Source organism: Mustela nigripes, chromosome 4 (genome assembly GCF_022355385.1).
Source record: "Mustela nigripes isolate SB6536 chromosome 4, MUSNIG.SB6536, whole genome shotgun sequence".
Lineage (NCBI taxonomy): Eukaryota > Metazoa > Chordata > Mammalia > Carnivora > Mustelidae > Mustela > Mustela nigripes.
In genome coordinates this window covers 76,170,997-76,186,196 of record NC_081560.1, presented here as the reverse complement: position 1 = coordinate 76,186,196, position 15,200 = coordinate 76,170,997, and the positions used below count along the sequence as shown (strand labels likewise).

Genomic DNA, 15,200 nt, shown 5'->3' with positions numbered 1-15,200 from the left:
CCCTGGCGCCTGGGTGGCTCAGTGGGTTAAGCCGCTGCCTTCGGCTCAGGTCATGATCTCAGGGTCCTGGGATCGAGCCTCGCATTGGGCTCTCTGCTCAGCGGGGAGCCTGCTTCCTCCTCTCTCTCTCTGCCTGCCTCTATGCCTACTTGTGATCTCTCTCTGTCAAATAAATAAATGAAATCTTTAAAAAAAAAAAAAAAAGAAGTGAGCCATTATCAGATAATCTCTAGAAATCTCAACATGTATTACCCTTGATGAGTATTTCTCTGTCTTGGTAGTGGTGACATTAATGGCTGGATAACATTGGCCATGCCAGTGTGTTCTGTGCACCATAGACTAGGTAGCCCTACACTTACCCCCAAGGAGGTCTCTACCCTCTCTGGGACCAGCAGCACCACCAGCCCTGAGACCTCAACCAAAAATCTCTTCAGATGTTGTCAAATATTTTCTGGGGGCAAAATCACCCCTGACTGGGAAACTACAACTTAGACCCATGGTTTTTAACCAAGGTGGCAAAGTGATAGAGTAAATCATCAAAACAAAGGGGCAAAGGCCCATTTCCCTAAGATTAGTATTTCATTCAGAGATCGAAGTGTCTTTTAAGTTCCTAAGATCATGCTCTTTGGTCTAATAAATGTATTCATCAGTTTTGGAAACAATTAGTAAAGACCTACTATGTGCCCAGCATTGCCTCAGGTGACCAGGGAACAGAGACGAACAACACATTGTCAAGGGGCTTAGGATTGAGGAAAGAAATGGACATGAAACAGCTACTCCTCTAATTTGTTATACTCAATTCTCTTAAAGCTAAACATACAGGACACTGTGTCAGCGCAGCAGGAGATCCTGATGACATGATGTCCAAGACGTCACTACACTTCCACCTGCACGGCTCAAAGTCAGTGATATCAGGGAAGTGAAGCCACCGGAGCTCAAATACGTAGCTCTTTCAGGACTTTATGCTTATTCATACATTTACACACTTTTACACACACACACTTCACTGCTATGTACATACCCATACAGATAAGCCCTGCACACACACACTTTGTTATCATATGCATACCCATTCATATAGGCACTTGTATACCATTTGTCACCACTGTATACACACACACATATGCACTTCATACCTCTCCCACATTCACTTCTGTGTACATGTACATACCTATATACACATGTACACACACCCATCACTACTGAGTACATATAGACACACTTGTACACATACATACACTTTAGTACTATTTACTATTTTATATATTCATGCATATATGTACTCGTACACACACATTCACTACTGTGCACATATACATACATAATACACTTATGCCCCCCACATGCACACTTTACAGCTGTGTACATATCCATACATATATGCCCTTGTACACACACTTCATCACCATATACATAAACATGTATATACACTTGTACCCTCACACACACACTTTATTACTGTGTACATATATACATACACTGTCCTACTACATATGTATATATACTTAAATGGGCTTATATGCATATACTTCACCCCTGTATACATACACATATGTGTATACACTTGTGCCCACACACACACCCCACCACTCTGTTCATGTATGTACATACACATACTTGTTCCCACAAATATATGACAAATGCCATGTGTATAGAACTAGTCATAGCAGCACATGGGAGATGCTCTCAGTGACTTGCCCACATCACCTTCACACTCTCTAACCTCATCTAAGACAATGGCTCCTATGTAGAAACATCTGCAATGCTGCCAGGAGCTTTCCTGGTCACAAGTCACCTGTAGCTAGAGCAGGTTGAAAGTGCCATGAAGCCACCATCCCTGAAAAAGCTATCACCAATGACAAACAAGAGTTGTGCTCCCCAAGCTGGTGGGTAAGCTGGGGTACTGGGTCTCTACTCCCAATTGATGCAGTTTCCCACATCAGTGAGAACTAAGGTGACTAGTTGTTCACCTAGTTGTTCACTAGGACCCCAGAGAGAACGAGACCCACCGGCACTCAGCGAAGCACTCTGTGAGATATTTTTTTTTCCTGTCTACACCTTACTTTTCTTTTTCTTTTTTTTTTTAATATTTTATTTATTTATTTGACAGACAGAGATCACAAGTAGGCAGAGAGAGAGAGAGAGAGAGAGAGAGAGAGAGGAGGAAGCAGGCTCTCCGCGGAGCAGACAGCCCAATGTGGGGCTCGATCCCAGGACACTGGGATCATGACCTGAGCCGAAGGCAGAGGCTTTATCCCACTGAGCCACCCAGGCGCCCCTACACCTTACTTTTCTACTCCCCTGCAAGCTCCCACATCAACTTTTGTACTCAAATCTAGTCTTGGGATTTGCTTCTGGGACAACCCAGTCAAAGATACATCATTATTTATATAAGCTCAAGATGTCATGAAAAGGGGGGGAAAAAAAAGGAATGCCCCTCCACAGAAGCATAGATAAAGAAACGCATATAACAAAATACTATAGCTTCTGACCACTACTTGAATGAATTTCACCAAACTTAATTTTGAGCAAAAAATGTTACAAAACAATATATACTTTATGATGACATTGGTATGAAGTTTAACATCAGGCAAAACTAGTTCCTTGTACTAAAACATATGATGGTGGCGCCCTTTGGGGAGAAGGAACAGGAACGAGGGGATGGGTGGTAATTCTCTATTTCTTAACAGCCGTCATAATACAGGCATATGTTCACATTGTAATAATTCACTTATTTTTGTAATTTTTCTATATATACAGTCTGTTTAAAAGTTTTAGAAAGTCTAAATATTCATCACAGAGTCTGTGGGAAAAGCAGTACATTATGTAACAGGGGCCGTGGGAGTGGGAACGGGTAGAAAACAATAGGATAACAGCCCTATCTCCCATTAAAGAGGATCCCTAACCAAAGATTCAGCAGCCACCCTGAGACTTCCAGCTGAAGTAAACCAAGTAAGCAAAGGCTGACCCTGAGCCTGACCTCTGCACTGGGAGAGAAAGGGACTGGCATCTAACTAAGTTTGACTCATTGTGCCTTTCCTCCCCACTCTCCACTCTTATCTAAGAGCACATTGGTCCTTGCTGAGCTGTTTTGAGGGCTGAAAAATTCAGCAGTAATATGTGGAATAGATAAAGGACAACCAGGATAATATGTAATAAAGCATTAGAAGCATAAGCTATACTAACTTTTCAGGACAACTTAAGAAAGTCCTTTTCCAAAGTCATTAATACCCACCTCGCAAGAAAACCTGATGTTCTTTCAATAGCTTCTCTCGAACACTCCCTTTCACTATGGACTATGGGTACTTACTAAGCATTTTTCCTATGTGAGACTGACCACCTTAGACATCTAGATGGTGCTTTGCCCCAGCAGCTAGGTTCCGTTGATAAATAACCATGAGAAATGCATCCACAATTTTCTTCCTAATCGGTAGGGAAATTAATTACTGATACCAAGGATTCTTTCTTAGTATTTTCTATTTCCTATCTCTCTGCTGCATGATGTTTGTAAATGATTGTTTGCTCTAAACAAAGGATTTTGGTTGCTTTACCTCTTGACCTCCAATAAGGTCTTTCAAGGGAGATGCCATTTTCTGTCCTTTCATTTATGTCTTTATTCCAATTCATCAGATTAGTCCACTGAAACCTCAGTGATTGCCTGGCTGGCAAATGTTGTAACTTGGAGCCGTGTTGCCGTTAGTAGCTTTTGCAATCTTCATTAGTATTTATGAATGTGAACTGAGGCCGTGGCAGTAATATTCCCATTACTGAAAGCCTGTTAAGAGCCACATTATTGTCTTACCTTAATTGGACTTCTGTCTGAGAGGCAAAAATAAAGAACTGATTTAATTGTCTCCTGCCATTGACCTACGATATTTTTAAGGCACGGGCTCCCCTCATCTCTACCAAATGGGCCTTAGGAGAGCTGGTCACGTTGGCACTAAACTTCTCAAATAAATCTATTAAAAACTGATTTCAAAACTAATTGGATAATGAGCTGAACTGAGAAGTCATTCTCCTGACTTCGGGCCACATCAGCCTTCTTCTGAAAAGTTGGAACCTGATTTTGAGGAGGCAGACAGTGAAAGGACTTGAAATTGGGTTTTGGAGGTTTTACAGATCTTTCCACAAAAGAATTCTGCCATCCTTCCAGTTCCTTTTCCCTCCTCTCATTTGGGTTCTTTCACACTATTGCAACAACAAATGGATTTCTAATGATGTTTGCTCCCTTGGTGAAATTCAACTTTAGAAACAGGCAACTCCCCAGAGTCTCCTCACTCCAAAGACCCGTACAACTGATCTCCACGATTCTGGTTCACTGGACTTTATTTCCCAGGTGAGCCATTTGACTCAGAGGCAACTCTAAATGCGTCAAGAAGGCAATGAGATCAATACCCTAGAGCTTCCAGGCTCTCTGTCATTGGAGTGACTCCAGCAGCACCTGAGAAAGAGCCTGGTTTTCCTCCCTGCCCCCGCACTCCCCAGACTGGGCATGTTTGGAATAACCTCAGAAACGGGATTATTCTCTCTTGTGGAATATTTGACAGACACAGCTCATCTTTTTCTTCTAGGTTCTCCTTTCAGGCTTTGTCGCTGGAATATAGCCACGGCAACCTTTCGTTCCAAGCTAACGCTTCCGCTGAGGGTTCAGAATTCGTGATGCATTTATGTGAAGTTTTTGCATGGATTTTCTGCATTCAAATGATTTAGACATTAGACCATACTTTGTGATATATTGGACAAATTTAGCACCAGGTACACCGGTATTAAAAAACAAAATTTCACCAGAAGTACTATTTGTTCACCACCCTCCTTATCAAGCTCTTGTTACAATATTTGCAAAATATCATTTCCGTAAGTTACTTTGCAAGCTGTTGTGCATGACCTTGCTCAATTATTCATCATGCTTTTTTAACTTTATAGTTTTATTTTTATCACAATACATGCACATAATTTTTACATGAATTCAACTAGCTTATGAGAAAGAACAACTGTCTCTTGCTTTTCTCTTTTTCTAGCCACATCCATTCTCCACAGATATTCACTTTGACTCTTTTGATAATGTCCTCACTCCATTTTCTCTCTCTTTCTGGAACTCTTGTTGATTAATGTTGAAATTCCACAGAGTAGTCACTAGTTTTCCTGTTTTTCCTGCTTTCCTTCTCAGCACTTTTGTTAAACCTTGAGTTTTTTCAAATGTACCTTTCCATCCTTGTATTGAATTTCTAGTTCTGCTGTTTCTTTTCCAGAAGCTCATGACTGTTCTCTGATTGTTCCTTTTTAAGAAGATGCTGCACTCTTTTCTTGTCTCTCAGGGCATGTTCATGCTTTATTTTTTTTTTTAATTAAATTAATTGATTTATTTTCAGAAAAACAGTATTCATTATTTTTACACCACACCCAGTGCTCCATGCAATCCGTGCAATCTATAATACCCACCACCTGGTACCCCAACCTCCCACCCCCCCACCACTTCAAACCCCTCAGATTGTTTTTCAGAGTCCATAGTCTCTCATGATTCACCTCCCCTTCCAATTTACCCCAACTCCCTTCTCCTCTCCAACACCCCCTGTCATCCATGATATTTGTTATGCTCCACAATTAAATGAAACCATATGATAATTGACTCTCTCTGCTTGACTTACTTCACTCAGCATAATCTCTTCCAGTCCCGTCCATGTTGATACAAAAGTTGGGTATTCATCCTTTCTGATGGAGGCATAATACTCCATAGTGTATATGGACCACATCTTCCTTATCCATTCATCTGTTGAAGGGCATCTTGGTTCTTTCCATAGTTTGGCGACGGTGGCCATTGCTGCTATAAATGTTGGGGTACAGATGGCCCTTCTTTTCACGACATCTGTATCTTTGGAGTAAATCGTCAGTAGTGCAGTTGCAGGGTCATAGGGAAGTTCTATTTTTAATTTCTTAAGGAATCTCCACCTTGTTCTCCAAAGAGGCTGCACCAACTTGCATTCCCACCAACAGTGTAAGAGGGTTCCCCTTTCTCCACATCCTCTCCAACACATGTTGTTTCCTGTTTTGTTAATTTTGGCCATTCTAACTGGTATAAGGTGATATCTCAATGTGGTTTTAATTTGAATCTCCCTGAGGGCTAGTGATGATGAACATTTTTTCATGTGTCTGATAGCCATTTGTATGTCTTGATTGGAGAAGTGTCTGTTCATGTCCTCTGCCCATTTTTTGATAGGATTGTCTGTTTCGTGTGTGTTGAGTTTGAGGAGTTCATTATAGATCCTGGATATCAACCTTTTATCTGTACTGTCATTTGCAAATATCTTCTCCCATTCCGTGGGTTGCCTCTTTGTTTTTTAGGAAACAGTCAAAAAAACAGAGATGTTCGTGCTTTAAAGTGTTTACCTTGCTCCTTGTGCTGTCTCTGTGGACTTCACATTTCTTTGTTCTGCTTGTTTCAGTCACTCTCAGGTTAGAAGTTCACTCAAATGTAAAACTGATAGGCAATTTCTGTTTTCCTTTTTTTATTATATTTTGAATAGGTAACATATTCATATGCCTCAAAATGCAAAAAGTCTATGAAAGAATTGAATAAAAGTTTCTTCCTATCTTTGTCATGCAACTGTTCTTTCTGATTCCGTGCCCATTGGTAACCACTTTCTTGAGCATCCTTCTGGAGTTCCTTTGCATATAATAAAGAAAGGAATAGATTCTTCTGTTTTTTCCATTTACATAAAGATTGCATATTAAACATTATAGTAAGTGTACTGCTTTTGTTTACTTCTAATGGTGTCATTTTAATATTTGTTATATCTCCATAACATGTGACACCCAGAACGATCCCTCATTTCTTTCCATAACTATACAGTATTCAGTTTTCTCATTATTGATCATTTCCAATATTCTTCTATTATAAAGTTCTGAAATAAATAAAACATTGAAAACATCATTTGACACAAATGCAAATATGTATATAGGATACATTCCACAAATTGGAGTTGCTGGGTGAAATTCATGTGTATTTATAATTTTGAAAATCTATGTCAAGTTGCCCTCTGTTGGGGGCACACCAATTTACCTACCCACCAGCAGTGTGTAATGAGGCTTCTCTAGAGCCTCATTAGCAGAATAGGTGCACACATGTGACATAGTTTTAATGTGCATATTAGTTTTCTATTGCCTTTGGAACAAATTATCACAAATTTAGTCACTTAAAGCAACATAAACTTATTAGCTAACAGTTCTTGAGGTTAGATCCAAAATGGATATAAAGTAAATTGCACCTTCACATATTTTGTTAAATGTATCCTGAGGTTTTTTATTGTGTTTGATGTCATTTAAATGGAGTAGTTCTTTCCCTGATTGTAATTAATATATATAAATTATTTATATTTTCCATTATATCTTAGCAAATCTCCTAGTAATTCATTATATGGACAGGAGCAATTGATTGTAACTACATGCTCAGCCCCCAAATGTGCTAATCAGGAAAAATAAACACTAGCAACATTAGTCCCCTCGAGTGACAAGATTAATTAATATACCTATTGTGTCTGGAAGAGCATATTCTCACATTTTAATATTTTAAATATTTTCATTATGAAATGTTAAGCCATACAAAGAATATACTTAGTTCAGTTTATGAAGTACAACAATAAAATAATCATTCACAGGAAACACTTCATCTGAACAAGAAACAGAAGATAATGGGTAACCATCTCTGCGCTCTTCCGGGCCCATCCTTCTATATACATCCTTCTCACCCAATATGCATTATCCTGAATCTTGTCTTTATCATTTATTTGCTTTTTCTTAAAAGTTTATCACTTCTGTACGCAACCCCTGAGTTTTGTTCATCTCAGAAGTTTATAAAAGTAGAGTCATATTGTCTTCTCACACAATATTGTTTCTAAAATACATCCATCTTTGTTCCCATTGCCACCATTAGTTTTATTTCATAACAATATGATATTGTGAATAATACACAAAATATTTTTTTGGTGCCAATTTTTTGGAAACTGAAGTTGTTTCCACTTGTGTTTCCCTTATACACAGTACTCACACCGTTCATCTACATGTCTCTGGTACACATGTACAAGAATTTCTCTAGGGTACATGTATAAAAAACAGGTTTTAAAAAAACAGATACACGAGTATTTAACTTTACTACCAAATTGTATGCTCCAAATTGCTGTGTATGGGTTCCTTTTGCTCTATATATTTTGATATGAAATGCGCCAATTTTTTATAAAATAAAAGTTTATATGATTTTGATGGAACATATCATATAGTAAATATTTGGGGGCCATGCAATCTCAAGTACAACTATTCATCTCTACTGGTGTAGTGGGAAAACAGCCATAGATAATATGGCTTAACAAATGAACATGATATGTTCTAATAAAACTTTATTTACAAAATAGGTAAGAGGCAGAATGTAGCCCATGGGCTATAGCTTGCCAACTCCTGCTCTATACATACTTCCGTATAGTTATTTCACTTTTAAAGAATTTTAATAGCAAATATATTAGCAAAAAAGAAATAGAGACAGATAAAATAAATATGATGAACTATTAACAATTAGTTAATTCTAGGTGATCCCAATACTATGGTGTCCCCTGTACTTTTCTTTTATCCTTTTGGTAGGTTTGAAATTTTTCAAAATAAAAAGGTAGAGAGGAGAAAAACTGATGAAAATCTAAATATATTCTGCCACTCAGCTTTAAAATAGTCTCATGAAAATAATGGCAACATTCTGCAAAAGCAAGAGCTAAAGTCTTTATCTATGATCTTTTAAATGTATTAATGGTCAACATCTTCCAACAAGAAAAAGATGTGGGAATTGAAATGTTATTAGCTTAGCCTCAGAAGTAGGAAGAACTATCAAAATTCTTATGTTAACATCAAACTCAGTTTCTTTATTTTATGCTTAACAAATCATTAAAAATTTTAAAGACTCCTTTCATATATCACAAATAAGTGAAACCTTGAGTATTTTAACATGTTTTACATCAAATGCAAGAACCTCAGATGTGTTATTTATTCTGTTAACTTCAACTAGCCAGTCTCCTCCAATATCCAGTTGATGACCTTAGATCATTTCCAGAAAAGATTTGTAAAAGGAATGTTTTCTATTTCTAGTGCTTATACTGTTAGCTCACAGGTCAACAGTCTTACCCATAACACTTTCCAGCTCAGAAAAGACAAAGCAAGCATTTTTTATCATCTATCAAATGCATTACTCTTAAGAAACTTTAAAATATTTGTTAAAATAACGAAGAACTTGGGGCTCCTGGATGGCTCAAGTCATTAAGCGGCTGCCTTCGGCTCAAGTCATGATCCCTTGATCCTGGGATCAAGCCCTGCATCAGAGGACCTGCTCAGTGGGGAGTCTGCTTCTCCCTCTCTCTCTGCCTTCCTCTCTGCTTACTTGTGATCTCTGTCTGCCAAATAAATAAATAAAATCTTTTAAAAAAAAACGAAGAATTTTAATTAAGAATGCAAAACACATTCGTTTCACAAATCTTTTACAGAATAATCTGATATCAGTTGAACATTGGTGGAGATTGATTGCATAGCTGAGAGTAAACAAATTAATAACACATCTGAAGTTATTACACTTGATGTAAAATGTGTTAAAAGATTAAACATTTCATTGATTTGTAACATAAATGGAGTAACATATGAGAGGAGTCCCTAAAACTTTAGTGATAGACCAAACAAGATATGTTTTATGTAACGTAAGAATTCTGATACTGATTCCTACTCTTAAAATTATAGTAAGAAGTTGTTTCAACTCCTGTTTTCACTCATTCCAACAGATATTAGAGCATAGTCGAAATTTGTATCAATGGCAAAAAGATTATACCACTGTAGAAAGAGATGAAGAGAAAAAATAAATACCATAGACTTAATTATCATATAGTTTCATATCTGGCAAGTGCTAAAAATAAGTAGAAAATTTTAATTTTATATTTTTATATTACTTTATTTGTAATTGTTATTTATGATTTGAAGATTAAAAAAACAGAGTCAAAAAGATTAATCTGGCTAACTGTTAAAGGACAGAGATGAGAATCACATACAAGTCATCTAAATCCCACACTGTGCCCTCATACCACATCCCTCTGTCTCACTATGAGCTCAAAGCCACTTCATAGCTAGAATATAGACACACATAGGCATATGTGATGGGGTTGTGTAATGTGACAGAAAGCTAGGTAAAGATTAGTTAGTAAAGTTGAAATGTAAAAAAAAGATCCAAAAACCAAAAAGAGAAAAAAAGAAAACAGTTGAATTGCAACTAAGATAACAAAATCATTGAGAGAAAAAAAAATCATAAATGAGGAATAAATTTGGTGTGTTGGACTACACTTGCTAACAGATTTTATATGTGATCTGAAACATCATGGTAAACCACCCAATGCAGGCCACCAAGAGCATCTATGAGCCCTAAGCAGGAGAGGGCTACTTGGTAAATTGTCAAGTCTCTTTTCACCAAGTAAGTCAATGAGGGACCCTTCTCCTTCATAAAGTATCTCACCCAAGAAAGGTAAGATGTTTGCCCCCTGGCTGGAACAACATGAACCCCAGAGAAGGTGGAATGGAGTTCAGGAAGAAGGCAACAGACAGAAAACCCCTGCAGAGTAAGGACACAGTGTCTTCCATATTCCATTTTCTCATTGCATGGCAGGGTTCTAGCTGCACACATTAGCTAGGCTATATTTCTCAGCCCCTCTTGACATGAGTGTGGCCCTGGAAAACTCATTTCTACTGAATGAGATGTGAATGGAAACAGATGCACTTCCAGGTTTACCCTTTTAAGAAGGAGGGACACCTGCTTCACATTCCCTCCTTCCACTGGATGGATACCGATGATGAGGAGACCCTGCAAATTGGTACAGCCTCAAGACGAAAGGAATCTGGGCTCCCAAATCACCCTGTGGAGGAGAGACACCCACCAACCCAGATCTCATGAGGGAGAAGTAAATGTCTCTCTTTTTGAGCCATTGGACAATTTGGGGTCTACTTATTGACACAGGCAACCCTAGTCTAACTAGTAGAGTCTGCCTGTGCACCTGTAGATATCAGCAACATTCTTCTTCTACACCCACTGAAAGCATAAAGATGGACAATATGAAATAGTAAGCACACAGACCAAAGCAGGTAGCATAAAAACAGATAGTCAGGGTGCCCCAGACACTGGCAAGAGAAACATGATGAACAAACAGCTGGATGAGAGGAAACATAGATACTCGGAGAGCTGCTCTTCTTGAATCCTTGCAGCAAGCTGTGAGACAGGGAGAGGGCTCTGGACACTGTATTGTCAGGAACAAACTTTAATGCACTGTCACCTAGCTTCTATATACTGTTGGTGCCTTTAAGGTATCCAGGCCAAGTATGTTTATGAGAATATAAACGTGCTATATAGAGCATGAATATACCCTAAAATATGAAAATATAAGGGTTAAAGGATTGTGGGTGGGTTACCATTTTTTCCCTTCTGAGTCACCTGAACTGTTTAAAAGCATACCATAGGCAGCCACTGTAGAAAACATTATGGAGATTCCTTTAAAAATTACAAAGAGAAATACTATATGATCCAGTAATTCCACTACTTGAATATTAACCCAGAGGAAAACAACACACTAATTCGAAAAAATAGTGTTTATTGCAGCTTTATTTACAGTAGCCAGGATATGGAAGCAACCCAAGTGTCCACTGACAGATGAATATAAGAAAGATGTGGGGTGTGGGGTTCATTGGTTTCACCATGTGTACCAAAATGAACTATTACTCAGCCATTAAAAAAAAGAAACTAGATTTTGCCATTTGTGACCACACGGATGACCTCAAAGTCATTATGCTAAGTGAAATAAGTCAGACAGAGAAAAGACAAATACCATATGATTTTACTTGTATGTGGAATCTAAAAAGCAAACCAAATTTTAAAAATGCAAAAACAAGACTCTTAAATACAGAGAACAAAATGGTGTTTGCAGAGGGGAGATGAGTGAGGGGTTGGGGATTAAAGGTACAGAATGGGATTAAGAAGTACCAATTTGCCCTGTAAAGTGACTAATTCATGGAGATGTAAATTATAGCATAGGGAATTCAGTCAATAATATCATAATACTGTTGTATGATGACAGATGGTGACTATACTTATTGTGGTGAGTACTGAGTAATGTATAGGACTGTTTCATCCTTTTGGTATAGACCTGAAATGAACATAACATTGTATGTCAATCATATTTGTTTTAAAACAGTTTAAAAAGGCAGCATACTGTACATTTGTAATGAAAAGCTTTTTCTTCATTTTGAGAGAGAAAAATTCTTCACATTAATTCTCTATTTTCATGAAAACATCTAACACTTTGTTGTCTATACACCATAAATAGGTAATAAGGATGAGACACAAAGTTGTGCCCGGTTCCTACAGTGAAATCTTTAAGGGAATGAATATTTACACACGGCAGAGACTCCAACTACGTGGTTGCCAGTTCCTCTGTTACATAATCAGCTCCTTTGAAGGCAGGCGCTGTATTGTGCTCAGGATTTTCCCGAGCACTTGGCACACAGGAGGCACTTGGAAATGTGAAGTGAATGAATTCGTAAATACACGAGTACTCTAGTAGCTTTTAATGTGTAAACTCCATGGTAGTCAATTATTTCAGCCTTGGAATCCCTGTTCGCTGTTTTTTCAGTTTTGCTAGAAGCCGGGCATCAAGTCATTGATCTCTCCCTCAATGTCTAAACAGTGTTTTGTTTTTCCCCCTTTCACTTTACATGTCACAGCTCCATTCAATCCAAATAAAGGTGCGGATAGCATTGTCAAGTTCGACACTTTTGGAGATGGAATGGGACGGTACAACGTGTTCAATTTCCAGCATGTGGGTGGCAAGTACTCCTACCTGAAGGTTGGTCACTGGGCAGAAACCTTATCCCTGGATGTTGATGCTATCCACTGGTCCCGGAGCTCAGTCCCCACTTCCCAGTGCAGTGACCCCTGTGCCCCCAATGAAATGAAGAACATGCAACCAGGGGATGTCTGCTGCTGGATCTGCATCCCTTGTGAGCCCTACGAATACTTGGCTGACGAGTTTACCTGCATCGACTGTGGCCTCGGGCAGTGGCCCACTGCAGACCTGTCTGGCTGCTATAATCTTCCCGAGGACTACATCAAGTGGGAAGACGCCTGGGCCATCGGTCCGGTGACCATCGCTTGCCTGGGTTTCATGTGTACCTGCATAGTCGTGACTGTTTTTATCAAGCACAACAATACGCCCTTGGTCAAAGCCTCAGGCCGGGAGCTCTGTTACATCCTGTTGTTTGGGGTCAGCCTGTCCTATTGCATGACCTTCTTCTTCATCGCGAAGCCATCCCCAGTCATCTGTGCGCTGCGCCGACTAGGGCTAGGAACATCCTTCGCTATCTGTTACTCAGCCCTGCTGACCAAGACAAACTGCATCGCCCGCATCTTTGATGGGGTAAAGAATGGCGCTCAGAGGCCGAAATTCATCAGCCCTAGTTCTCAGGTTTTCATCTGCCTGGGTCTGATACTGGTGCAAATTGTGGTGGTGTCTGTGTGGCTGATCCTGGAGGCTCCAGGCACCAGACGCTACACCCTCCCAGAGAAGCGGGAAACAGTCATCTTAAAATGCAATGTCAGAGATGCCAGCATGTTGATCTCGCTGACCTACGATGTCATCCTGGTGATCTTATGCACGGTGTACGCCTTCAAAACTCGGAAGTGCCCAGAAAATTTCAACGAAGCTAAGTTCATCGGTTTTACCATGTATACCACGTGCATCATTTGGCTGGCCTTCCTCCCTATATTTTATGTGACATCAAGTGATTACAGAGTAAGTCTTTGAATGGTTTCTTCTTTTCCTTCTTCCCTTATCCTGCCAATATTTTGCTATGTAGGATTTGAAATAGACCTATTTCATCTCATTTATTAGGTTGGTAACTGCAAATGCCAAGAGGAACCATCATATTATATATGGAAATCAATCCAAAATATTTTAAAAGCACTTAATTAGTGAGTATAATACACAAAGCACCGTGCTAGTCACAGAAAGGAAAATAAATGTAAATGACATAGTCATTTAAGCAATTTGTAAACTTGTAGGAGAAAAATATAATACACGCGCCCACCTAAAACTTTTAATTACATTTAGAAAGTGATTCACCAGAGGGTAAGAATTAAACCACTAAGAACCTGGTGAGAATACTTCAAGTAATATGAAAGAGGACCTGGCTGCCACAAATTAATCCGTAAATTAAAAGAGACTTCCAACATTAAGCCAATATCAGATCTAAACACTGTGACTCAAGCTTCAAATAAGCATCATTACTTCTCTAAAAGAGATTAAAACATAATGTTAATTTGTTACACTTGTTATACAATTTTAGTTTCTGTAGGTGTTTGCTGCATATTCCTCAAACTAGTTAAAAATACTACTGCAATAAGTTCAAGTAACCTAATGAAGTGATTATTCATAAAGTCTCTAGCAATGCATAGTTCAAATTTCTGGGCATCAATATAATTCTTCTCTTCTGAACGAAACAGTTTGTCATTCTACCATAATTTCTTAAATTGTTGAAACCATCCATCAGTTACTTTTGCATATATTTCTGATTTTAGTATCTTCTGAGGAGTGAGTTTAAGAATTTTTTTCTCTTGAGGCAACTGGTTTTATTCTCTATATTTCTTAAGTTGTCATAAAGTTTTCCAGAGGCAAAACATTTCCTTGTTACCTCATAATTTTACAAAGTAAAGTGCTGCTGTAGGCTGTAACCGTCCCCAAATCTTCTGTTTACTAGCAATTCCTGTATTACCGAAATCTTGAATATTGCAGCTCAAAAAGAAGACAAAGCTATTTAAAATATGGCCTCAAGAGACTCGCAAAGCTCAATGTTGCTTGTCTTTTAAATGATTCGTAACCATGTGACTCAAACTACAGACTAAACTAAAGGAAGAACAGGGAAAATAACTTAAGTTCAGGGTTGGGGTAATGGTCAGGCATGCTACGACCACCGTAAAAAAAAAAAAAAGTTGGAAAATGTGTCAGTGGAGAAAACATCAGGACTGAATCAGCAAAATCAAAGGTCATATCACATGAGCCACAAGGGGGTTAGAACTGAGAGAGTGGGGATTAAGATGGACAGCTAGAGCTAATGCATTTTACTGCTGCCCTCTCCATCCTCTGTCTACA

General features: G+C 38.6%; 1 protein-coding gene across 2 annotated transcripts in view; it reads left to right on the top strand.

Annotated features, from left to right (window-relative positions):
* Window positions 1-15,200, top strand: part of GRM3 (glutamate metabotropic receptor 3) — a 226,577-nt gene that overhangs the window by 187,737 nt on the left and 23,640 nt on the right. The window contains exon 4 of one of the 2 annotated variants that reach the window (XM_059396940.1): window positions 12,778-13,844. The exons of the other annotated variant lie outside the window; for it this stretch is intronic. Within the exon in view, the coding sequence (XP_059252923.1) occupies window positions 12,778-13,844 (1,067 nt within the window). The remainder of the gene's footprint in view (window positions 1-12,777; window positions 13,845-15,200) is intronic. 2 annotated transcript variants of the gene reach the window in all.